Consider the following 26,743-nt stretch of genomic DNA (forward strand, 5'->3'; position numbering starts at 1 on the left):
AAACTTTTTTAGTGTTTTTTTCGATGAAAAATACGTTTTTTTTAAATTCTGAGTACGCTACATAAAAGTCCTTTTGACACCAAATTTCTATCTCATCACCGTTTCAGGCTGCAAATTATTGGAAAACACCTCTTTTTCGCATGTTCAAAAATGAAAGGGGTCGTACCGCCCCTCCGTCACGAGATATCAAAAAACGGATCTCGGATTCGTGATCAGGGACAAAAGTTACCCCTTAGAACAAAGTTTCACGAAAATCGAAGAGGGCAACTGCTGTGTGAGTTGGCGGAGAATTACCCATGTTTTGTTCAAATTGAAACCACTCTAAAACATTGTTTGCTTTAGTTGAATTATAGTCAAAAGGTACAAATTATAAGCAATTTGTTACCTTGAACTGTAAAAGATGGTTTGCTGTGGCATATCAGGAAACATCGTTTGAATATCCTTTATATGAAAAATTCGTCATATAACTTGAAAGATGCATATTTTACTCAATTCAGCTCAAATTTATCCAAAGTTTGATACAACCTTAATTTTAACAATTACTTAAATTGCTAAATTTTGAAATTAGGTTTCCCAATTCAAAAACTGTATGGCTTATTTGAAACCATTATTTTTATGAGTTTTAAATATCGTGATCTTTTACATAAAAACTTAAACTTTTTTTTATTTCCTGATTTGAATACCTTGGAATTTTTTTTATCAGATGCAACAAAAAATAACAGCAAACTTTTAAATATTGTTTGGCGAATTGAAATACCTTAAATAACATTTTATCTAAGCCCTTGCTTCTACTTTTTGACAATCATTATTTTATATCGGCAACCGAGGCCGGAAAATCTTAAAATCCCTGGAATTTTCCACTCGTTACACATCAAAAGAAAAAGCTCGAAAACATTAAGGATTGAATCCCTAAAAATGCCATCGATTCAAATTCCTTCCGATTCTAAATTTTTAATTTGCAAAAAACTCGCACTAATTGGATTAGTAGGCCCATTCTTCCGTGACCAATCCGTTCTGCCGGTTCGAAATCGCCCGACCGTTAATTTTCACCCTCGTTCACATGAAGCAATACTGGCATGAAGTTATTTGACTTTTGAGATAGCTGGTTTGATTGTTCTTTTCTAGATCCTTTTTGAAAATATAATTGATGAAATGTTTCCAAGTCAAAAACAAAAAAACTTTGTAGAACCAAAGTCAGTTTCGTCGGAAAATTATACTAATTATTTAACATGATTTTTGACGGCGCAAATCATGCAATGGCTTGTCAGCTCCTTTTTCCGAGCTTTCTCTTCATCCGGGATTATTTGGATACTTGTCGATGGTGGGCAGGGAAGGCGGATTAGTAATAAGATTAAAAACAATTTTCCCTCGGGGACCAAAATGTGGAGCCATGGACAAGGCCGCTGTGGATGTGGTGCGTAGTGCGGTGTGGCGGCGAGCTTTATTTATGTTTTCGTACTAATGAGAATTAACATCTGCTTCCTCTTCTGAGGAAGAATGAACAGGGAACAGGTGCCGCTTCGTTTACGCCATGGGAAACTAATTTCCATGCAAATGGCAGTGCACTGAAAAAATCAATTCCCGTTGTCGTGAATTGTTGTTCATGAATGAACCACGAAGGAACTTTGCACTATAAACGTGGACATATTAATGCGTCGTTCTCAAATTCATTAACACAATTGACGATTTCGGGAATTGACTTTTTTCCGTGTGGTAAAAGTGTGAACGTTTAGCGAGTTTTTGTTCGAAAGTGGCTTAATTGAAAAATGAATAATCTACTGACTCTACTGCTCTTGAAAATGTGTGTTTGCTTATATCTATTATCGTCTGAATAAGTCCTCCTGTCTGCAGCTTAAGCCTTTGAAGATGTAGCAAATCCTTTGTCGTCTAATTGCCTTTCTCTGGGATTACTGAACCAAGTTCGAGCAGAAGACAGCTTGTCAGCCAACCCAGCAGGGAATATATGTATAACAGCATTGTTGGCTTTTCAGTGCTGAAGACACGTTGCCAAGGTTGGATGCAGCAGATTCAACAACGGTTTGCTGATGGCTTCTTCTATATCCTCTGTGCTCAGGACAAACATACCCGCAGGCAATGTTTTCTCTGGCGAACCGTACTTTGCTGAAGAGAAGAAGAAGAAGAAGAAAAATTTATAAAGACCTGAAACAAGTTGGTTCTAAATGGCGGTTAGCTGTTCTTCACCAGCAACCTAACCCGAGAATACACTTCTGCAAACTTGTTTAACTTTGTTGTTGAGTACACCTTCAGTGGGAGTGTGTCTGAAGTTCATGGGAACTTTCTTTGGTTACCCTGCGGGTTGAAAAAGAAGGGCACATGTTTCCCAGGTAAAAACGATAATTAAATGTCTCATGCACCAATTACGGCGATCAAACAATTTGAATTCTTCATACACGGAAAGTGTGTGCCTTGCAGAAGCTCCCAGCAAAGCTTTTGCTCCTTCCATGTAAACCTGATGATGCACACTTCCGACACATTTTACATATGTAGCAATTGTGGAAGCTTTCTATGGCAATCCTTTGCCTCCTAGTGTCCCACCCCTAGTTTCATTTGTCTGATTGAAGCATCTTCCCAGGTGAGAGCTTCCAGGAAGTAGTTGAACAAATTGGGAATATCCTATTGGGTACACAGTAAAAAAAAAACATGGTAAAATTACATCTAAAAAGGAGTACATCTTTTATATCAAAAAAGCTTTAATTTTACCTCTTATAATGTGTAAATTTACATCTGGCAGACGCTAGGAAAAAATATCTGTAATCCTAAAAAAATATCAAACCGGCGATAGTTATATCTAGCTTACTAAGTCTGCACCCCAACCCGCACGGCTAACTCGCCGCTGTGAAAACTGGACGATCAAAGCCAATGTACCTCTATGTACCGTATATGCAGTAAATACAGTATACAACGTACGGAGCACATAGAGCTACATTGGCTTTGATCGTCCAGTTTTCACAGCGGCGAGTTAGCCGTGCGGGTTGGGGTGCAGACTTAGTAAGCTAGATATAACTATCGCCGGTTTGATATTTTTTTAGGATTACAGATATTTTTTCCTAGCGTCTGCCAGATGTAAATTTACACATTATAAGAGGTAAAATTAAAGCTATTTTCTGACATAAAAGATGTACTCCTTTTTAGATGTAATTTTACCATGTTTTTTTTTACTGTGTATTTATTCTCTCAATGCATTTCGGAACCTCAATTTCAACTTATCATAAAATTGCTCAGAATAAAAAAAACAGCCTTCCATGAAAATTGTGGACCGAAATTATAAGAATATTTTTTCTTACCTTTAGGGCGATCCTGGTCATATTAAGGTGGTCTAACATTGGCAATTTTCTGCAGTCTTTTAAAAAAGAGTAAAAGTTGAGCTATCAGTGCGAAAAACTGGAATTCTAAAAAATAGACTAAAATTTGTATAGACTGTACACAAACAATCATCAACATTGTTTTGAATGTGCCTCTACAGTAAAAAAAATGTGTAAATTTCGAAGGTGTAATTTTGGAAGGTTGAATATTACCTCTTTTATGATGTAATTTAACTTCAATTTAGACTGAAAAAGTGACATTACACCAGAAAAGTGGTAAAATTACACATTTTTTCTGACATAAAAGATGTACCCCTTTCCAGATGTATTATTATCATGATTTTAAACTGTGCATTTAGATGTAAATCCATTGCCTGTAATTTTTGTTATATATTGCAAGAACTTGATGCAAATGCAAATAGGTTCAGGTTTTTTCTTTTAACTTATACACAGTAAAAAATTGTGTAAATTAGAAAGTTGTTGTTTCGGAAGGTTATCTCTTGTATGATGTAATTTTACCTCATTTTAGACTGAAAAAGTGACATTACACCAGAAAAATGGTAAAATTACACATTTTCAGTGGTAAAATTACAACTTTTGTTATCATTGTTATGCAAATGCAAATTTTACACAAAAACGTAATGGTTCAGATGGTTTCTTTTAATTTATACACAGTAAAAAATTGTGTAAATATGGAAGTTGTAATTTCGAAAGGTTGAAAATTACCTCTTTTATTATGTAATTTTACCTCATTTTAGACTGAAAAAGTGCACAGCAAAAAAAAGTTGAATTTTGTAATGTTGAAAATTTGGTTGGTTGAATATTACCTCTTTTTAGAGTAATATTACACATTTTTTTCGACACAAAATCAGTCACCATTTCCTGATGAATATTACCATCTTTTTTTCTGTATGACATTAAATCAGAAAAATGCTAAAATTACACATTTTCAGTGGTAAAATTACTTTTTTTTTTAAATAAAAGATATACTCCTTTCCAGAAGTTATATTACCATGGAACCTGAATTGTGCACTATGTTTTTTTTTCAACAAGTAGAAATTTTTTGTTTCCCCATTTTTATCTTTAATACCAGGTCACAATTTACTATTCATCGTGAGCAAAATGCACCGAACCAATATTTTTCCAATCCGTACTCGTCTGTACTTGTTGGAAATGGAAATGCATTCTCTGATAAAATATCAAGCACCCACGAGAAGAAAAGCTCTACCACAAAACTAGAGCATAGCAAATCGAACGTCAACCTGCTCGACATCGGATCAAAAATGCTCCATCACAAAACAGTTTCCACCGTGTCTCCCCCTCCTCGATGAATCGAGACAAAGAGCCGCTGCATAAACCAATCGTAACCATATGGACCCGATCGACGACCTGCCTCCTCCCCCTGGAACAAGTGGAGCAGGTGGGGGCTCCATGAATGATGCAGCAAAGTGCATTATGTATATTTGACGCTCGAAAGCCGGTGTTTGAACTTCGTACGGTTAGCCAAAGAAACCACTACAGCAGAAATACGACAACCAGTGCAAAAGTTAGAACAAAAAAAAAGAAAGCAAGCTTTCCCAACTACGCCCATTCCGAACTTTGTGTAGCGAACTTTTGCGGGCCGGGGAAAAAAGTCAGCCCAAGGTGAAAACCAGCTAGTGTAGCTGGAGCACTAGAAAGAACATCAATTTTTCACGCTTTTCCGAGTTGGAAATTAATTTGTGCCACGGGAACCTGCCACTGCTTTTGTGCAAGGGGCTTGCGGTGGGAGCATTGAAATTCTGTGGAATAGCAAAGTTAAACTTTTAAATTATAACGCTGACTGGTGAAAAGCTTCGTGAAAGTTGATGGCGGGAAAAATTAGAACAAAGCAGTTTGTTCGGGCGCGCAACAGTTTCAGCTATCCTTTTTTGCTGGAGTTTTTTTGTGATTCTGAGGGTAAATATTTTGATACAGAAGGCAGTAGAAAGAAAAAATTAAATTCTCTAAAGGCGGTAACGGTTGCAATTGTGACGAAGGTTCAAAAGCAAAAATTTGCACATTTTTTTCAACAATTTGATGGATTAATCTTTCGTTAGCATGGATTTCGCAGACATCAGCATAGAATCTAGATCATGCCTAGCAAAAATCGTTCCGACTAATCTATCAAACGGACAAGCAAATCGATTGTGGCAGCTGGATAAACCGTCAATCTCATTTGCATGGTTCGTAGGAAAACCTTCCCGCTTGAATCGCATAGAGATGGTGTTTCTCGGAATTCGTCGCTTTCTGTAACATTTATTTTGCTCGTTTCTGAGCTGGAACTCCTACATGATGTTTTGCTTCTTTTTCGCAGAAGCTTCAGCTGAGCTGACTGAGTCTGAGGGCAACAAAAGTGACGAATTGACGCTAGAGCAAACACACTTGTTGCTAAGAGAGGAAGATTGTCCTAGTAGGGTGGTTCTTTTGTCAAAAAAATGTTCACAGTTCAACTTCATTGTTGTCGATGTTTGTCGATCCACATAACTTATTTATGAAAACCCTGTTTTACGTTCGAATGTAAAAAAAAACATAAAAATTTAAATAACAAGCCATAGTCTCAACATTTGTACCGTATATGCAGTAAATACAGCATACAATGTACTGAGCACATAGAGAGACATTGGCTTTGACCGTCCAGTTTTCACAGCGGCGAGTTGGCCGTGTGGGTTGAGGCGCGGACTTAGTAAGCTAGATATAACTATCGCCGGTTTGATATTTTTTCAGGATTACAGATATTTTTTCCTAGCGTCTGCCAGATGTAAATTTACACATTATTAGAGGTAAAATTAAAGCTTTTCACTGACATAAAAGATGTACCCCTTTTTAGATGTAATTTTACCATGTTTTTTTTACTGTGAATTGGATAGTGTTCAGAGAGTTCAAATCTTTCATACCTGGACGAAACTGAAGCGTTTACTGACATCAACTTCAAAAATGTCGAGTTGTGATTACTGTAACTGGTGTTCAAATAAATACACACTTTTTAAACCAAACCAAGCCAGCGTAATCTTTTGCCCAACTGAATACGTTATAATGACGTGAAAATTGCTTCTCCTCCGTAAAACCACCCTTCCCGGATGGAACCCGTATCCTGTGTGCAACGTGGGATGCGATAAGAGCAAAAGCTTCCTAATGATGACTTCCTCCCACGTCGGTGTGTCAACTCACCAACTGACTGTGTGTGTGTGGGTGCCGGTGGTTGGCCAATGTGGCGGGAAAACTTTTACATCGTCATGTTGCGAAAAAATCTCCGCGCTGGCAAATTCCAGACACGTGGACAGACGCAGGGAGTGGTGCAACATGACCTTTGTCACACAGCATCAGCGTTGGTTAATGAAACGAGTTATTTTTTTCTGGTGGAAATATTTCTGTTAATGATGATTACAGCAAAAATTGCCAATGAAATTCCTGTCAATATTTTCTTTTAAGCTTCATTATAGCTCAGAATCATTATTGTTATTCAAATTAAAACGATCGATACCAAAAACCACATATTTGAAATTGAGTCGAGTTTTCACGAATACGGTGTCGGACGACCCTTGTCTGCCTCCGGCGAAAGAGTGTTTTCACTTTTTTTCGTTTTCATTCAAAATTGTTTTTGTGCCGCTTCCCACTAACAAGCTACATCCACTAGAAATGAGCACCCCACTGGAATTTTCATTTATTTTTCTTACAACTTGGAAAAACTCCGTGGACGTGGTGTCGTTACTGTTGTTGAATCCTGTCACAATGTTCAACTTTTCATTCAACATGGAATTTTCTGTTCTTTATTTATGTATTTTCAAAACATGTTCTAACATTGCTTGCATACATTTTTTGGTTTAGCAATCTTGGAAAATCTTAGCAAAAGTCTATCTGCGAGTTGAGCTTGCACTTTCCATACCCTTGTTGAGTCAACACAGTAACCTTCATGATGGTCCACCGCCTAGGGACATGGGACGCGCAAAAACGTTGAATCCACCGGGACAAAATCCGGTGGCATCTCCACCCAATAAATAATGTATCGAACGTTGGCCGGAAAAGGGGGAAGCTCGCTGAACGTAAAGTGATTAAAATTCTTTTAATGGTCCCACGTAGTAAACTTTTTGCCCCCTCCCGCTTCATAGATATAGATGATGGGCGGCGCGGAGATTTATGGATTGATGATGTGACCCGGAATCAGGTCCCGCGGGAGAGCAGGTTCGATGCTTCCGATATAATATATTTTATTTTTCGATCGGAGTAGCATGTGCCACGCGGCGCGATGGGGATTATCTGTGATATGGGTTTTATATTTTTCAACGCTTGGGAGCAGGGGAAACCAGGAATCGAGATCGAATCCCTGGCGAAATCAGTTTTCATTAAAGATGTGGCTTGATCTTTTTAAAGTGAGATTCTTCTTTTTTATTATGGTTGAATCAAGATTAATTTGTAAGGCGAGAGGCTGGCGATGTTCGGTCCGCGGAATTTGAATTGTTTAGTCGGTTGTTTTTATAGTAAATCGCAAGAAAAGTAGTGGAAAGATTATCGAGAAATTAAAAGTGAGAATGTGTGCGTGCAACATGGAGTTAAACATTTCGAAGCGCCGTGGTAAAATTCACAGCAACTTCACAAAAAGTTTAACTCCATGTTGCAGATTTGACAGCTCGATACAATGTGTAGATTTGCATGTGGAAAGTGAAGATTTCCTGCAGTTTTGAGAATTTGGATAGTTTTTTCGCGATTTTTGTTTTCTAAGCCGCTTGGTCCCGGGTTTGACAGTTCATCGCGGCGGCTTCGCTCTTGCAGTTGTATTAGTGCGATATGGGCTAGCTCGTTCTAAGGGTGGTATTCAACTCGTTAGAAAATTATACTAAGTAATAAAAGTACAATTTAGGATGGTTGGAAGTTTGATAGTTGATTTTTTTAAAGTGTAACCTTAGATTTTTTTTATTGTCTGCTCTACAACTTTGTAGAACATTGTTACACGCTAAAAATAACCCTGTAAAGTAACAAAAAACACGAAATTTCAGAATGAAAAAAAAAAATTATAGAATGAAAAAATACCTCTTTATTTATTTTATTTTTATTTTTATTTTGGATTCGAAAAGTACATTGAATTTCCCATAAAATGACATGCCCCAAAATACTTTACAGTCGAGGAACGAAAAATGGCTAATTTTTTTTTCGAAATTCTCCAATTTTACATAAAATGTCTTTATTGAACACATTATTGAAAACACGTAATTTTTCAAGTGTTAAAAAATGGAGGGTGTCGTACCGCCCCTCCGTCGCGAATATCGAAAAATGGAGCTCAGATTAGTGATCAGGGATAAAAGTTACCCCTTAGGACAAAGTTTAACGAAAATCAAAGAGGGGTCGGGACAACTGCTGTGTGAATTGACGGATAATGACCCATTTATAACTTAAGATTTTTTAATTCAGGAGTATTCCACTTTTAAATAGATTGAGGTTATGTAAATTCAGAGCATTTTTTAAACTGCTTGTAATTTTAGATAGGTAAGTCAGATCTTAAAAATTCTTAATTCACAAGAAAGTTCATTTCAGAACCTTCCTAAAAATGTATAATATGGCAGGTTTTCTTGCAAAAACCACCCTTTTTTGCAAATTGTGAAATTTATATGCAGCAGTTTTTTGAGCATAACTTTTGATGTGCTTTACTAAATCTCATGAATTTCGATAGGGACTTATGGGACCCCAAGACGAATCGAATGAGGCCAATACGCTCAAAATCGGCTTAGTCAGTGACGAGATATTCCAGTGACATTGATTCGGTACACATTCCTACATACAGCCAAACACACAGACATTTGCTCAGCTGTTGATTCCGAGTCGATATGTATAAATCATGGTAGGTCTAGGAGGTCTAATTAAAAAGTTCATTTTTCGAGTGATTTTATAGCCTTTCCTCAGTCAGGTGAGGAAGGCAAAAAAGAAAATTTTAGTTATTTTAATTATTTTATAATGGCCTATAGTAAATTTCTGTAGACTTCGGCAGCTCTTGAACCTAAATTTCATCAAGGACCAACCAAATTTCAACAAGCTCAATATTTCTTTGAGCCCCTTCTTCCCCGTTCAACTCGAGCTTTTCCCCATTATGAATTTTAAATAATGAAAACGACGAAAAACGAGCAACGATTTAATCAAAGCTCTGTTGCGGGCTGCTTCCGGCAATGGCGCGCGCGCGATTCATTAGAAGCTCCGCCGCCGCGTGCAAATGAATTCTGCCCTTGTTGATACAGAGAGAGAGAGAGCCATGACCGGTGGCGCTGGTCCTATCATCAACGGAAAGGATGCCGGTTGTTTTCATTCGTGGAAACGTTTTGGAGCTCTCGTTGCTTTTTGATGATTTATGGTGTTTTGATTTTTCTTTTCGCTTTCCGTTGGTGGGAAGTTTTTGTGAAAAGCTTAAATGGAATCACTGCTGTGGGTGGTAATTTCCCAATTAAATGTGGAATTTTTAGAATTTTTGTTGATCATTTAGATTTCTCGGAACATCTAAGTTATTTCAGTGCCTATTCTTAGGTTTCACCCCCACGTTACGTTACAGGTAAATACATTGAAGAAAATTGATTTTTGCTCCCCAGGTTGCCACTAATGAAGTTTTCATGGAGCGTCATCTGCATGTCCTTCCGGCTCAATGGGTTATCGATTTTCTTTCCACAAAATATCTTCTTGCAGATGCGACGTGCTTGGGTATCGATTTTCTACCCCTTCGAAGTATCCCTTTAATCTGGAACCAAATTTTGTTGCAGCAGACCAGCCAGCTCAACTTTGTGCACCGATATGATTATCACTAAATCTCTGCCATCTGAGCACACCGGACAACTTTCGCAAGCAATCCATCCTTCCGGCTGTGACTCCCTTTTCCCACAGCGATCCGATTACACAGCTCAATCTTCCGTTGAGTGATGCTGCCGTAGAAGGGACATGCCAGCACTCTTCACGTCAAGCTACGGAGTTGTCAAGATGTACAATTTCGTGCTCAACAAGCTACATGGTTTCCATCTTTCGTTGAATTTTCGGAATCGACAGGATCGCTTCTGTATGCAGAATATGTACAAACAATTTACTTATCGCTGCGAGGAAGACATTTTTCCTGTTATATCTGGAGGACATGTCCAAAATGGTGGAGACGCTTGGTTGACTCTTACCACAATGGGAGGCCACTTACCGGTGGAAGCTCTTATGACTTTACGTCAGCCACTTGTATTACAATCTGTAGAATGAGATGGACCTGTTGGAAGGACCAGATAAAAATCAGTTCAACCATTTGTCCTCAAACCACACACATTGTAGGCCAACCACTAATGCTTGCACGGAAATTATCATGATTGCTTTGTAGGAAAGATACGTTTACAATTATGAAAGCCTACTATTAATTGATTAACTCTAGATTAAATTTTTAAAACAACCTATCCCTCATGGGTTTCCTATGCAGATAGGGCCTTTTGAAAATTTAATCGAGAACTAACTGTTAATCAAGACATTATCAAAAATTCCAGTTACGTCATCATACCATTTCTTTCCGTGCTGCAAGGGCAAAAATTCAATCACGATCCGACATCCAGGAAAAAGTCCTTTTCGTGACAAAGTCCTTGTCGTCGAGCTCACCACACACCGTGTTGTGTTGCAAACTCCGGTGGGCCCTGAATGCGGTGATCAGCGGAGCCAGCTGTCTGGAACGACATTTTGGGAAATCTGCTGGGAAAATTACCCACTTCTGGTGAAATCCAGTGTATCGTGTGTATCGAACTCGGGGAACGAAAAATGGATATAGCTCTCGGCGCTTTCCCGCCGTGTTACAACGACGACGACGACGACGCTGAAGACGCTTTGGGGGTTTCCGGCCATCCCGAGCACGGCAAAAGTTGAGTTTTGGATACCAGCAGGATGACGGTATGGAAAGCTTTATGATAATGTTATTCCTCTCTGGGCTGTAGTTGATGCCACATAAATCTCCGGACACGTAGCAAAAGTAAACATGCCCGGATTGGATTCAGGTTCAGACTCGACGAAACGCAAAAAAAAACTTCCCCTGATTAGAATTTAGGCTAATGCTTCCTCCGGAGAGCTCGGCATTATCTTTACTCGATAAATTCAAATATTGTGCTTGAAAGTTTTGCTGGTCCCCTTCGAATTTCCGCGAAAGCACAAATATTTCAATTCGTTTTGCTTCGCAGACGTTATTCTTTCGGTTAAGTACCCACAACAACGCTGGCAAGTGTACTTTTCCCCACCAAACCGATGCGATGTGCCGTGTTCCGTGGAACCCTATATCACAGCATCCAGCATCGCAAATTTGATTACACGAGCTGGGGGAGCCCCATGTGATTGCTATATTTGTACACCACCGTGTAATGCTTTGATCGATAAAATATGTATTTGAGTTTTCCCCCCGGGAGGGGTGGTCCCATAAACCGGTGCCATTTCTTGAGAGATTTTTACGATGCTGGAAGAGACATGTTTTGTACGGTAAAGCTCTCGGCTGGTATTGAACTTGATCTGGAACAGCTCAAACGTATTATATTGATTGCCTTCGACAGGTTTCCGCCGATGCTGACAGCAATTGACATTCATATGAAATGAATACGGCATGATTACAGCAAAGTGAATTTTGATTGTGTTGACGAAATCTTGGAATTGTGTTTATTTATATCGTTGAAGGGAAAAAAACGATTTTTTGAACACACTAAATAGGGTAGCCGTAACAAGAAGGCTCTCGAAACATTGATAACGATTATATTATCGTCATCGATCTGCGGACATTATTTATCAACAGCATTTTGAGATAATCCAATACAAACAAAAAAAACATTATATCTTTTAAAAATTGTATCAAAGTCATTTGTTGGATAATGTAACGATATTGAATATATTGCTACTTGTTTCAAGTTTGTACAAGTCCTTATTTTCTTTATTATTTTTTTTATTATTTGTTAAAAAAAATCAAATGGTTTTTTTTTAATTCGACGCTTATTTCAGTTCTGATATTTTTCTTTGGTAGTTTCGATTATCCCAATGTTTTTATGGTACTTCGGATAATGAAATCATGAACAAAACAAAAAATTTCGTATTTTTTTTTTGTTTTCTTATTTTTAACATCAAAATCGAGTTCTGCGACCCCATTTTGGCCCATAAAATTAAAAAATGCATTCTTTCAAAAATTTCCTAATCACTTTAGAGTAGTTTTTTGTGATTTTGCCAAGGCCTTCGGGTAATCGCGGCTAAGTGTAGTACGGCTTCATTAATAATTCTTAAGTCACATGTCTCTGGTTATTGCAAATATTCCAACATTTCAAAATTACGTCCGTTTGAAATGTTATTCCTGATTCAAAACAATCAAAGCGGTTTTTCCAAGAGATCTGAAAGTTTTAAATGTTAATTTTTTATTTTTTATCATTGGAAATTGGATCAAGTTTGGTTTTAGAAAATCTCTTAAAAAATACATTTCTTCCAGAAAATCTATTTAAACTCGGCGGAATTTTTTTATTCAAACCTTCTTCTCTATTGCGGGTTTTGCCTCTAAAAAAATGCGGATTATGGAAACTGATTTTTTGTGACAAAAAAATAATTGAAAGGTCGACAAAAAAACGTAAAAACAACATCGCTCAAGACACAGACAATTCCTTCATAAGATAAAGATTTTCGAATATTAACGTACCATTTTTGTATGGACTGCTGCCAACATTTCAATGCATTGTATGAAGACTTGGAGGGGACTTGGGTGAACCAATGACACAAAACAGCTTCTTTGTTCATAGGGAAGGTTCTATCCCATTCTCCAGAATGGCCAATTCCTTAGATTAACCCATTCGTCAGAAATATTTAGGACCTTGAAAAACATATTATGTTTCTCATTTGGCGTAATGCGTAACGCCGTTTGGCATAATGTAATTTGGCATAATGGCCAGTTTTTATAATGATATTGAATTCTCGACATTAATTCAATATAAGAATCGCTTTAAAGAAGACTTTGTGACTGATGACGCCAATTTGTTTTTCTCTTTTCTCTTTGGTAGGGATAACTGCTGAAGAAAAATTCAAGTTGTGTCAGCAGTTATCACAAGTCAAGATAGTTTTCGATCATTTAAAGAAGCGAAAATTCAACTTTTAAAGAAAAAATCTGCTTTTGTTAGCAGTAATGACAGTCAAAAGAGTTTTCCCTCCGTTAAAGAAGGGAAAACTCAACTTTAATAAGAAAATTCATCTTTTTTAAGCAGCAATGACGTCAAGAGAGTTTTCTTTTCTTTAAAGAAGGAAAACTCAATTTTAAAACGAAACATCAATCTTTCTCAGCAATTATCACAAGTTAAGATAGATTTACTTTCTTTATAGAAGGAAACATTCAACTTTTGTCAGCAGTTAACACAATAAAGGCGAAATCTAAACATTTACACGTTTTGAAATAAAGTACATTAGGGAAAATATACCCATTTTAATCACTCTAAGCCGTTCGACCAATTAAGGTAATTACCAAAGGGTAATTCTCTACCAACTCACACGAAATCGGGAAAAGTTGCCTCGACCCCTCTTCGATTTGCGTGAAACTTTGTTCTAAGGGGTAACTTTTGTCTCTGATCACGAATCCGAGGTCCGTTTTTTGATATCTCGTGACGGAGGGGCGGTACGACCCCTTCCATTTTTGAACATGCAAAAAAAGAGGTGTTTTTCAATAATTTGCAGCCTGAAACTTTGATGAGATAGAAATTTGGTGTCAAAGGGACTTTTATGTAAAATTGTACGCCCAATTTGATGGCGTACTCAGAATTACGATAAAACGCATTTTTCATCGAAAAAAACACTAAAAAAGTTTTAAAAATTCTCCCATTTTTCGTTACTCGACTGTATTTTTTTTGGAATATGTCATTTTATGGGAAATTTAATGTACTTTTCGAATCTATATTGTCCCAGAAGGGTCATTTCTCATTCAGAACAAAATTTTTGATTTTAAAATTTTGTGTTTTTTCTAACTTTGCAGGGTTATTTTTTAGAGTGGAACAATGTTCTACAAAGTTGTAGAGCAGAAAATTACAAAAATTTTAATATATATACATAAGGGGTTTGCTTATAAAAATCACGAGTTATCGCGATTTTACGAAAAAAAGTTTCGAAAAAGTTACTTTTTGCGTTTCTCTTTGTTTCGTCGTCCGTGTCTGTCGCGGGTGACCATGAACGGCCATGATCAACGGCGACCAACATTTTCAAATTTTTTTTTCGTAAAATCGCAATAACTTGTGATAATTTTGAGCAAACCCCTTATGTCTATATATTAAATTTTTTTGTAATTGTCTGTTCTACAACTTTGCAGAACATTGTTACACTCTAAAAAATACCCCTGCAAAGTTAGAAACAACACGAAATTTTAAAATGAAAATTTTTGTTCTAAATGAAAAAATGACCCTTCTGGGTCAATATAGATTCGAAAAGTACATTAAATTTCCTATAAAATGACATGTTCCAAAAAATTTCACAGTCGAGTAACGGAAAATGGGAGAATTTTAAAACGTTTTAAGTGTTTTTTTCGATAAAAAATACGTTTTTTCGGAATTCTGAGTACGCCATCAAATCGGGCGTCTAATTTTACATAAAAGTCCCTTTGACACCAAATTTCTATCTCATCACCGTTTCAGGCTGCAAATTATTGAAAAACACCTCTTTTTTCGCATGTTCAAAAATGGAAGGGGTCGTACCGCCCCTCCGTCACGAGATATCAAGGATTCGAGATCAGGGACAAAAGATACCCCTTAGAACAAAGTATCACGCAAATCGAAGGAGGTTCAGGGCAACTGCTGTGTGAGTTGGCGGAGAATTACCCATTTGTTACTTTGAAACAATCAAAAACACTTTATGGAAGCTGTAATTCATGATCAAAGTGCTGATAGGCCGATAATAGAAATAGGCTTAGAAAGGGTATATTTCCCTTACTTAATAAAAAAAAATCTAGGAAATGAAACATTCTGGGGAATAGGATATAACCATAGAGAAGACCCTCAGATAGTTTGAGTCAAAAAAAAAATACAAAAAATAAAAATTTACAAAATAGGCCGATTTTTAGAGAATTGCTCAATTGTATAAACAAAATGATCAAACTTTTTCTCTGCTAGTTGAGAAAACTCTCAAAAACAGAAAACTGCATCAAATGCACTGGCCCATATTCCACTCCGACTTCAGAGTATGTAACTCAACATAATGCACAACTCGTTTACCATAAAGTTCTAAATTAGTTTCTGACTTGCGGCATACCACCCGACGAAGCGCAGTATGTTCTGCCAGAGGCAACGTTCATTGCAAAATAATAAGCTCTTGCTCTTAGCAAAAAAAAACGGAAAATTCCACCCGCGAGGGCTGCTCACCAGGATCCAATCAATTTCCGCTAAATAAATAAAATCTCGACCTCATTGCTATGGGCGTAAGGAGCCTTTGAAAGAACCCCCTTTCGAAATCGATTATAGGCTGAAGCCACCTCATTATTCATCGATTTCCACCCCCGCCAACACATCATTTGGTCGCTTGGTCTTAAACTTTTCGGGTTTCAGCAAACCGCGCGCAGCGAAGAAGCCAAAATGGCGCTTCTTTGTTCGCAAATTTCGAACTTCAATTGACTTGTTTGCTCACCCGTAATGGTCGACCGCCACCGAGTGAGGGGGGTCGCCCGGGACAAATCGGAAAAGTTTTTGCCCGGTTTGGGGCGAAACAGACAAAGAAAGTGTTATTCGATAGCTCTTCAAAGGGGGGCCAGTATGTTGCATTTCTGAGGGAACATGGGGACAACGACATTTGTTTCGCTGTGTTTGCTAAATTTTCTTGTTAGATTTTTCAATATCGATTTGACGATACAGTTACTTGAAAGGTTTCGCGTCTGCAACTGGTACCCAAAAAAGAGAACAGTTTTTAATCCCGTTTAACGCCAATAACAATTCCAACCAGTCGAACGACCATGCTTGAAGCAGCACATGAAGTATCAATTTCCCTAAAAACGTGCTTCAAAACCCTCCCCCACGACCCGCCATTACGCCAGGTTAACTGCCGGCGCAAAGTGACCTGGGGAGATGGTATCGGTGTTTATTTGGGCACGGTTGCGAAAATAATGGGATTAAATGGATGTCACTTTTCAACGAAGAGACCTTTTGCCGAAAGAGGTCGTTCCGGTTTACAATGGCGAGTAAGGGGAGATAGGCTAAAGGATTCGACCTATAGAGGCTTCATCGCGCCAACTTCTTTGGAACGAGCCTTCCGGAAAATGAGAACCTCTTTCGGTGTAGGATAATAGCAACGGCAATAAATCGTGGAAGTGTGAATTTGACTTGAGTTATTGCTTTTGGTAAGCTTAAATACTGGCTAAAATGTTTGTTTGGGTTTTTTTTTGTAACAGACACAGTCAGTAACTCGTCGCTTGTGTGCTATCTTGACTTTTTGTTCAACTGAACAACCTACAAGACGCCCGATTTTGAAAAATCACTTCTGAGCATCCTTTGTTGGGGCTGTCCATAGAAAGTGTTATTCAAATATTCGTTAATCTGAATCTCGAGATTTTCTGATCGATTTGGAGTCTTCGGTAAAGTTGTAGGTTATGATTAGGACTATTCTTAAAAAAATAGTTACACTCTAAAAATATAGTCATTTTCTAAATAACTTTTTGTCACTAGAACTCGATTTTGACAAACTTTACCACCATCGATTTTTTCAATAATATGAATTAAGGCCGCGCAAATATTTTTTGAATTTTATGTCCCTCAACCAAAGTCGAGGGGAGGAGGGCAAAAAAATAAAAATTGAAATTACGAGCCATGGTTTCAACATTTCAATGAAAAAGTGTTTTAAAATGCATTAAATACCTGCCAGTTGTTTTGCAATCATTAGTTTCCAAAATATCAAAGTATCGACGAAAATTTTATATTTTGCGATTTTTTTTTGCGGTGCTGTACGTCGGAATTTTTTTTAACGAGCTCAAACATGTAAAATATGGTTACAGAGAAACCTCTTTTTACGCGGTAGCGTTACGCTTTATGTTCCGTCGATTTCTCGTTAACCATAAAATATTTTTGCAAGCTTCAAAAAGCGTTTTGTAGGTCTGCACAAAACCTACAAATTTCTTTTAAAAGATTTCAAAAATTTTGCGTCGTTCCAGAGAAATCGACAAATTAGAAAAACGTAACGCATCGCGTAAAAAGAGGTTTGACTGTATCGGGTGCGGGACATTTCGCCGAATGTCGTTTCGCCGACGGTCATTTCGCCGAAGGTCATTTCGCCGAATGTCGTTTCGCCGCATGGGACGTTTCGCCGAATTGACAAATAATCGTAAAATAAATGTATAAAATGGACATGTGGAATGGAAAATATTTTTTGTTTCTTAGTATGTTATTTTTATAAGTTTATTTTTTTTTCAAAAAATTATTTTTATTAGGTCCTTTTCGGTGCTGGGACCTGGTTAGGACCGAGTCGGCTTTTGTAATTGGGTAATTCTCTACCAACTCACACGAAATCGGGAAAAGTTGCCCCGACCCCTCTTCGATTTGCGTGAAACTTTGTCCTAAGGGGTAACTTTTGTCCCTGATCACGAATCCGAGGTCCGTTTTTTGATATCTCGTGACGGAGGGGCGGTACGACCCCTTCCATTTTTGAACATGCGAAAAAAGAGGTGTTTTTCAATAATTTGCAGCCTGAAACGGTGATGAGATAGAAATTTGGTGTCAAAGGGACTTTTATGTAAAATTAGACGCCCGATTTGATGGCGTACTCAGAATTCCGAAAAAACGTATTTTTCATCGAAAAAAACACTAAAAAAGTTTTAAAAATTCTCCCATTTTCCGTTACTCGACTGTAAAAAATTTTGAAACATGTCATTTTATGGGAAATTTAATGTACTTTTCGAATCTACATTGTCCCAGAAGGGTCATTTTTTCATTTAGAACAAAATTTTTCATTTTAAAATTTCGTGTTTTTTCTAACTTTGCAGGGTTATTTTTTAGAGTGTAACAATGTTCTACAAAGTTGTAGAGCAGACAATTACAAAAAATTTGATATATAGACATAAGGGGTTTGCTTATAAACATCACAAGTTATCGCGATTTTACGAAAAAAAGTTTTGAAAAAGTTACTTTTTGCGTTTCTCTTTGTTTCGTCGTCCGTGTCTGTCGCGGGTGACCATGAACGGCCATGATCGATGACGACCAACTTTTTTAAAACTTTTTTTCGTAAAATCGTGATAACTTGTGATGTTTATAAGCAAAACCCTTATGTATATATATTAAAATTTTTGTAATTGTCTGCTCTACAACTTTGTAGAACATTGTTACACTCTAAAAAATAACCCTGCAAAGTTAGAAAAAACACGAAATTTTAAAATGAAAAATTTTGTTCTAAATGAAAAAATGACCCTTCTGGGACAATGTAGATTCGAAAAGTACATTAAATTTCCCATAAAATGACATGTTCCAAAATTTTTTACAGTCGAGTAACGGAAAATGGGAGAATTTTTAAAACTTTTTTAGTGTTTTTTTCGATGAAAAATACGTTTTTTCGGAATTCTGAGTACGCCATCAAATCGGGCGTCTAATTTTACATAAAAGTCCCTTTGACACCAAATTTCTATCTCATCACCGTTTCAGGCTGCAAATTATTGAAAAACACCTCTTTTTTCGCATGTTCAAAAATGGAAGGGGTCGTACCGCCCCTCCGTCACGAGATATCAAAAAACGGACCTCGGATTCGTGATCAGGGACAAAAGTTACCCCTTAGGACAAAGTTTCACGCAAATCGAAGAGGGGCCGGGGCAACTGCTGTGTGAGTTGGCGGAGAATTACCCAATTACATTTTACTTAAAGCTAAGAGTAATTACAGAGGATCTTGTTTTTTTTTTTTTTTTTTTTTTTTTTTAAATTTATATTTATTTTGATTTTCTCTTCCATGTACATTCATTCAGTTAAAATATTATTGAGTGTCCAATCACAATCGATGACTTTTCACCTCAATTTTAAATACTAGCAACTTTCATTTATTCATGAAATATTGTAGCTTTCGCTATTCAGTGATTTCAAATGTAGGAGGTCCTACAGAGGATCTTGTGTGTAAATGTAAGTGGGAGGGGAGCCGGGATTGATGTTAAAAGACAAGGCGTGGGAAGGGAAGGGGGATTGTGTAGGGGTCTTGGTTGGCTCTGCTGGCCTTTGCTTTTGTCCTCAGCCGCAACTCGGTGTCCAGCTGCTGGGGCGATCTTGCTTTGTAAGTTTATGCATTATAACATGCATAAATAATCACTTTAAAAAAATCTAGTTGAAAAAAATTGTGCGAGTTTTTGCATTCTTTCAAATATAAGCAGTTATTTAATTACAGCAAACAATTTTAAATCATTTCTGTGAGTTTTTGCATAAATTTCTGTTAGTTTTTTGCATTCTTGTTTTAATATATCATTTGAATTATTTCTGTGAGTTTTTGCGTTCTGTTAACCATGAGCAGTTCTTTTAATTTTCTGCTTATAATTTTGATAAATTTCTGTTAGTTTTTGCATTCTTTGTTTTTTAAGCATATTATTTATATAATTTTTGTTAGTTTTTGTATTCTTTCCAACATGAGGAGTTCTTTTGATTTTCAACATAACATTTTGGAAAAATGCCGGTAGTTTTTGCATTCTTTACTGAGCATATTTTTTAAATTATTTCTGAGATTTTATTGCATTCTTTCAAACATGAACAGTTTTTTTTATTTTCTCCTTATAATTTTGATTATTTCTGTTTGTTTTTGCATTCTTTGTTTTTTTAAGCAAATTATTTGTATAATTTTTGTGAGTTTTTGCATTCTTTCAAACATGAGCAGTTCTTTTGATTTTTAGCATAACATTTTGGAAATTTTTTGTTAGTTTTTGCATTCTTTGTATTTAAGCATTTTTTTTTTAATTATTTCTGTGAGTTTTTGCATTCTTTCGAACATGAGCAGTTCTTTTAATTGGCTGCTTATAATTTAGATTATTTTGTTTGTTTTTGCATTCTTTGTTTTTCAAGCAATTTTTTTGTATAATTTTTGGGAGTTTTTGCATTCTTTCAAACATGAGCAGTTCTTTTGGTTTTCAGCACAACATTTTGCGAAATTGCTTTTAGTTTTTGCATTCTATATTTTTGGCATATTTTTCAATTATTTCGGTGAGTTTATGTTTACAGCAATTCCCCACGAAAACAGCATGGAAAAAAACAAAAGTTCTCGGATCGGGCTCAAAATTTTTCTGGGGGTTCCCTAGCCGAAATAATTAGACCCGTATTTTTTTGTTTGGCCAATAGGGTGACCTACGCCGTGTTAGGGTGGTCTGAAAAATGGCCATTTTCGTCGATTTTCGCAAAAACCACTTTTTTTGAAAAATCATAACTCCTCGCCATTTCCACCGATTTCAATTGTCTTGCACGCAAATGAAAGGTGATAAGTTGGTCTTTCAAAGAAAAATAGTAAGAAGTTTCAAAAATCTAGCCTAACATATGAAAAGGGCGTTTGAAACTTTAAAATGCCGTTTTGACGGTGTCTGGACCAAAGAGCCTATGTCTGGAAATATTTTTATCGGATTCCCCGGACATTTTTACATAACATACTAAAAAATGGGAGGAGTTCATTAACAGGATTCCGAGATATGATTTTTCGAAAATAAAATCCGCGTTTTTTGACGCGCCGCGCGCAAAAACCGGAGAATGACGAAATTGGCAAAAAATCAACTTTTTTCACTAAAACTGCGATAACTTTAAAATTTCAGCGATGACCTATAGATGTTTGGGTACCAAAATTTTTGTAATTAAAAGACGCAACTTTTGGTACCCAGACATGTATAGGTCATCGCTGAAATTTTAAAATTATCGCAGTTTTAGTGAAAAAAATTGATTTTTTGCCAATTTTGTCTTTCTCCGGTTTTTGCGCGCGGCGCGTCGAAAAACACGGATTTTATTTTCAAAAAATCATATCTCGGAATCCTGTTAATGAACTCCTCCCATTTTTTAGTATGTTATGTAAAAATGTCCGGAGATTCCGATAAAAATATTTCCAGACATAGGCTCTTTGGTCCAGACACCGTCAAAACGGCATTTTAAAGTTTCATTCGACCTTTTCATATGTTAGGCTAGATTTTTGAAACTTCTTACTATTTTTCTTTGAATGGCCAACTTATCACCTTTCATTTGCGTATAAGACAATTGAAATCGGTTAAAATGGCGAGGAGTTATGATTTTTCGAAAAAAGTGGTTTTTGCGAAAATCGACGAAAATGGCCATTTTTCAGACCACCCTAACACGGCGTAGGTCACCCTAATGGCCAAACAAAAAAATACGGGTCTAATTATTTCGGCCAGGGAACCCCCAGAAAAATTTTGAGCCCGATCCGAGCACTTTTGTTTTTTTCCATGCTGTTTTCGTGGGGAATTGCTGTATATTTAGCTTTTTAAGCATATTATTTCTATAATTTTTGTTAGGTTTTGCAATCTTTCAAACATGAGCAGTTTTTTTGATTTTTAGCATAACATTTAGAAAAATTTCTGATAGTTTTTGCATTCTTCATTTTTTAAGCAAATTATTTGTATTATTTCTGTGAGTTTTTGCATTCTTTGAAACCTGAGACGTTCTTTACTTTTTAAATTATTATATTATTATCTTGCCACTCCTTCTCAAGTTTGCATGAGTGAATTACAAGATGGCACTGCAGCGAACAAATAGCATAAATTGTACAAAAAAGTTAATTTTTATTCAATTCGGCGAAACGTCCATTCGGCGAAATGACTTTAAAAAATATTTGCAACGGCCTAAACCCTTTTGAAAAACAAACCATGATTTTTAAAATCTGAAAAAAAAATTTCAAGAAGTTTACACATGTTTTTAACAGTGAAAATCTGATCAATGGTTTCTTAGATTTCATCGAAACAAGATTGAGGGTCATTTTTTATTCTGATAATATTCATTCTTTGCAAGGCCATATCTCAACAACAAGCAAGCACATTGCAGAGTATTTTTTCAGCTTTTCAATTATATTTTTTCAGAGATGGACAATATTTTTTTTAAAATGAAAAAGACATTAAAATACAATTAATGCAAAAATCCAAATCAGATTTTTTTGATAAATTCTAAAGAATGTTTTTTTTTCTATTTCATTTTATGTTAAATTAACTTTCATGGATGATTCTGGGTTTGATTCCCATCTGCTCCAACCTTCAAAATTTCTCCAGTTCCTGATTTTAAATTTCACACTTTTATGACTCAACATCGGTCACCATTCTTAAATGAAGTATTATCAATTTTTACTGTTTATACGAACCGGTTGCTTTTTAATAGTTTGACTCCATTATTCAAAGTTTGGAAAATATTTACCATCAACTTATTTAAACGACTTAAATTTTTTTTAACTACGTATTTGAAAAGTACACATGTTTTTCAATTTTTGGTTTTTTTACTAAAGATGATTTTTTTTACGAAAACTATTCAAGCCTCAACATTATATGATTTTATGATGATGTTGTCAGTAAGCCAACATTGTCAAATTAATTATTTATTACAAGTACATTCAAATACTGTTCTAAATTGATATTCTAAATATTGAAATGGTTCAAGACAAGGATCGACCAGATTAAACAATCAAGATAAGTTTAAATCCCACACAATCTAATCAGATAATCACGCTTTGATGCCCATCAAGAAAACCAATGTTTACGAGCAGATTACGTTGCGGTTACTCCGAGGTTAGTCTTCGGGGGAAAACTTTCCAAGCCCTCCATAATGGAATAAACTTTGCGTTTGCCACTTTTCGGCAAATTAAATCAAACCACCTTAACCGAACACGCTAATATAACTTTTCATTCTCCCTTTCTCTCGTTTCAGCGAACTCAACACCTTAATTCTTGTATCGAGGACCCGTCGAGAAAAACCGCCAAAATGCCTTCGGTGGGCGTAGCCTGTGTCAGATATCTGGTGTTTTTCTTCAATTTCCTATTTGCGGTAAGTTTTTGGCAGGTCGCTGTCGTCGACACACCTTCACCTTCAGGTGTAACGAAACTTGGGCGCCAAAGTTGCTTTTACCTGGAAGATTTTCGATGGCACCGGTTACGTGAGCCGAGGCACTTTGACGACGTCTCAATTTCGCGCGCGCGATCCAATTTTGCACAAAACTTGCCCAATTTACCCGTGACGCTTCATGACGCGCCCGGAAGTTGCTTATTAGCGCGGGCGGAGTTCAAAGAGCGTGCTGCTAGTGAAAGGCGGGAGACGACGAGGTTTGGGTAAAAGGATGAAACAACAACAAACCGGCAAACTAAATTAATTCAATTTATTAGCGCGAAACTGTCACTTCCTCTCTCTCTCTTTTCGGAACCACAAGGGCTACCACCGCTACCACCACAGAAGCAGAGACAATTATATATTTATATATTTTTTGCAGCAAACTTTTTTAAAAACAGCTTATTTACTATTTTTTACTTAAAGGGTATTGGCAATTTTTTGAAACTTTGAAAAATGTCCTTTATTTCCTTCAATCATTTTAAATAATTTTGAATTTACTGAAAATAAGTAACATAAATAAGTTGATTGAATTTCATCTTTTGCAAAACAAAAATATCAAAAGTGACACGTTAACATATCTGGGGTTTTGCTGATGGCACTCAAGTTTACCGGAAGGGTGAACGAACAGGAAGGACTCGCAAACTGTGCTCTGTTGCGGTATGGCGACCGGAAGCAGACAGCACTGAGCTATCTGTCGCTCTGATGAAGTTTGTGGTATTTATTTTTCATCAGTAGCAGCAGTAAAGGGAAGAGAGACTGTTGCACAAGCCATTTTTTGTTTGACGTGGGTGGCTGTGGTTCAGCTGAATTGGCGCAACAGATATTTTTTTCATCTTTGCAAATATTAAACTTTATAAGGCATTTTGTTTAATGTACACAAAATGCCTTATAAAGTTCTAATTTGCAAAATGCCTTATAAAGTACAAATTTCTAATTAATGATAAGCCGAGCTTAGGGCAGTTTCAATGAAGGTAAAAAAAGTAGGAAATTTCTATTCCAAATACTTTGTTTTTAATTTTGCCAAATTTCAAACAGTATGGCCTTGCAAGGAATTAAAATTATCTCTTTGATAAACTCATTTTTGGTGTCAAATGTTAGTCTTGCCTCAATTTTTTTAAAAATATCGTTTTCGAAAAGATCGGAAAATTTTACGAATGTTTTTTAACATTGAAAATCGGACCATTAGTTGCTGAGAAATCGGCATTAGAAAATGGAGGGTTGTTTGGGTTGTTAGACTTAGAATATTTCAATTATCCTATTTCTTTTTCTTTAGGCCTCTGCATCTCATCAACTAGAGTTCCAATCTTCAATGTCTCTTTGATAATTTTATAGCTAATTTTCTCAACTTTTCAAATAAAATATTTTCAGAAATGTTCACTCATGGTCACTATTTTTAAAAATCGAAAACTGCAAATATTGCACTGAAATAAAATTTTCGATTGCTATATTATGAAACCGAGGCACTTTATCAAAAAATCCGACTGAAAATTAAAATTTTGAATTATTTCGAATATCACATTTTTTTTTAAATTCATAGCTTGGCACAAACCATTGACCTTTATTTCTATTGCTAAATAGTTGCTGGTTTCAGTCCGCTAAAAAATATCAAAACATTTCGAAAATCAAAAAATACCAATTTTGAGAATTGAGTTTTTTTTAAGTTTATAAAAAAAATCGGAAAGATTTTTTTCCGTGTACCTATTTTTCTGAACAGTCCTCATCAATACCTACAACTTTGCCGAAGACACCAAATTGATCAGAAAATTCCTTCAAAAGTTACAGATTTTCGAATATTTACTTACCATTTTTGTATGGACAGCTGCCAAAATTGTTTGGAGACTTGTATGGGTGAACCAATGCCACAAAATGACAATAGGGAAGGCCCCCACAAAGTTTGAGCCAAATAAAAAAATACAAATAAAATCCATTTCAGGGTTTGTTAGAGAATTGCTCATCTATAACGATTTTTTGAATTTATTTGTGTGCATTTTCGATACTTAAAAAAAACATTATTTTTCAAAAAATCATGACATGGCCTGAAACAAAATGTCATACCAAAAATCCAAGATGGTCAAGTGTGTCAAAATCGAGTTTTTGTGATACAAAATTATTTTAAAAATTGATTTTTTTTTTAAAGTTAATTTTTTTTAATAGTCCTAAACAAAAACTTCAACTTTACCGAAAACATAAAATCGATTAGATAATCTCAAGATGGAGATTTTCGAATGTTTTATAGCACTTTTCTGTGAAAAGCCCCAAAATTTGTGTGAAGAAGCTTTGAATGCAAACATTATCTAATTTTTTTTTTAATTATTTAAGGCTTCACCCATAAAGTACGTCACGAATCAGCCAAAATTTACTCCCCTCCCCCCTTTGTCACGCTTTTCCTATACTTATAGCATGTAATGTCACACTTGCTCAGACCCCTCCTCCCCCCCCCCTCCCCCTAGAGCGTGACATACTTTATGGATGACGCCTAACTTAACTGTAAATTGTAAATGGTTCATTTTTTCATTTAAAAAAAAGTTCAATTAAGCTACTGAAGATTTAGATTTAAAAATTTGCCATGGACAAAGCGGTCTGTCAAACTTGCAATGCGTTTTTTTTTCTGGGATCAATCTGGCTGAATTTTTGAATGAATACTTAAAAAAGATATTTGATATTACGCCTCCCAAAAAAAAAAAAAAAAAAATACTGTGTTTTAAAAGGAAAAAAAAAACTACTTAAAACTTAAGTTTACTGGGCTTGCAAATTTATCTTCTGTACCATAAATTTAAAATCCAGATTAAGTTTTTAAACTCTTATAATATACAAATGTCTGCCCTAAGTGACCGATGTTTTCAAACGCCCAGCCAAAGTGACACCCCAAAAGACACTCGAATTAAGCCAACGAACCGGGAGTGAAAAACATTTTATTTTGTAACCTTTCCATTGTTGCGTTGTTGTTCAATTTTCCTCCCACCCACCATCGCCGAATGCCCTTTTCACATCTCTTCAATATGGCTGATTGTGGCCAAACTGTGGTCCATCACCCCTCCTCTTCGCTACTCCTGCCAACTTCCGAAAGTCAAATCTGTCCTGCCAGGAGGCACGAAAAATCACTCGAGCACGAAAAATTGGGTGCGACTCGGACAACGACGACGTTTTGGCACGGGGTGGCAAAGTGGGCAGCTTCCAGTTCATTTTACCGTTTATCGTTTGTGAGTTGGAAGTCTTCAATGGACGCACGGTCCAGGGATTATTGGAGAGGCGACCGACGGTGGGGGAAGGGGAATGGTGGGTGTTGAATCTGGCCGTAACAGACGGACCATCACTGGCTGCTCCAAGAAGAGGCCACTTGTGTGAGCTAGTCCTGTTTTCTTCAAAATCGCCTTTGGTTTTGTTTTTTTTCCGGGGCGGATTTTA

At 36.4% G+C, this 26,743-nt stretch overlaps 1 protein-coding gene across 1 annotated transcript in view; it reads left to right on the forward strand.

The window, feature by feature from the left end:
• LOC120412807 (CD63 antigen) overlaps positions 1 to 26,743 on the forward strand; it is an 85,040-nt gene that overhangs the window by 44,053 nt on the left and 14,244 nt on the right. The window contains exon 2 of the mRNA XM_039573408.2: positions 23,162 to 23,278. Coding sequence (XP_039429342.1) covers positions 23,216 to 23,278 — 63 coding nt within the window. The 5' untranslated portion in view covers positions 23,162 to 23,215. The remainder of the gene's footprint in view (positions 1 to 23,161; positions 23,279 to 26,743) is intronic.

The sequence above is a fragment of the Culex pipiens genome, chromosome 2 (genome assembly GCF_016801865.2).
Source record: "Culex pipiens pallens isolate TS chromosome 2, TS_CPP_V2, whole genome shotgun sequence".
NCBI lineage: Eukaryota > Metazoa > Arthropoda > Insecta > Diptera > Culicidae > Culex > Culex pipiens.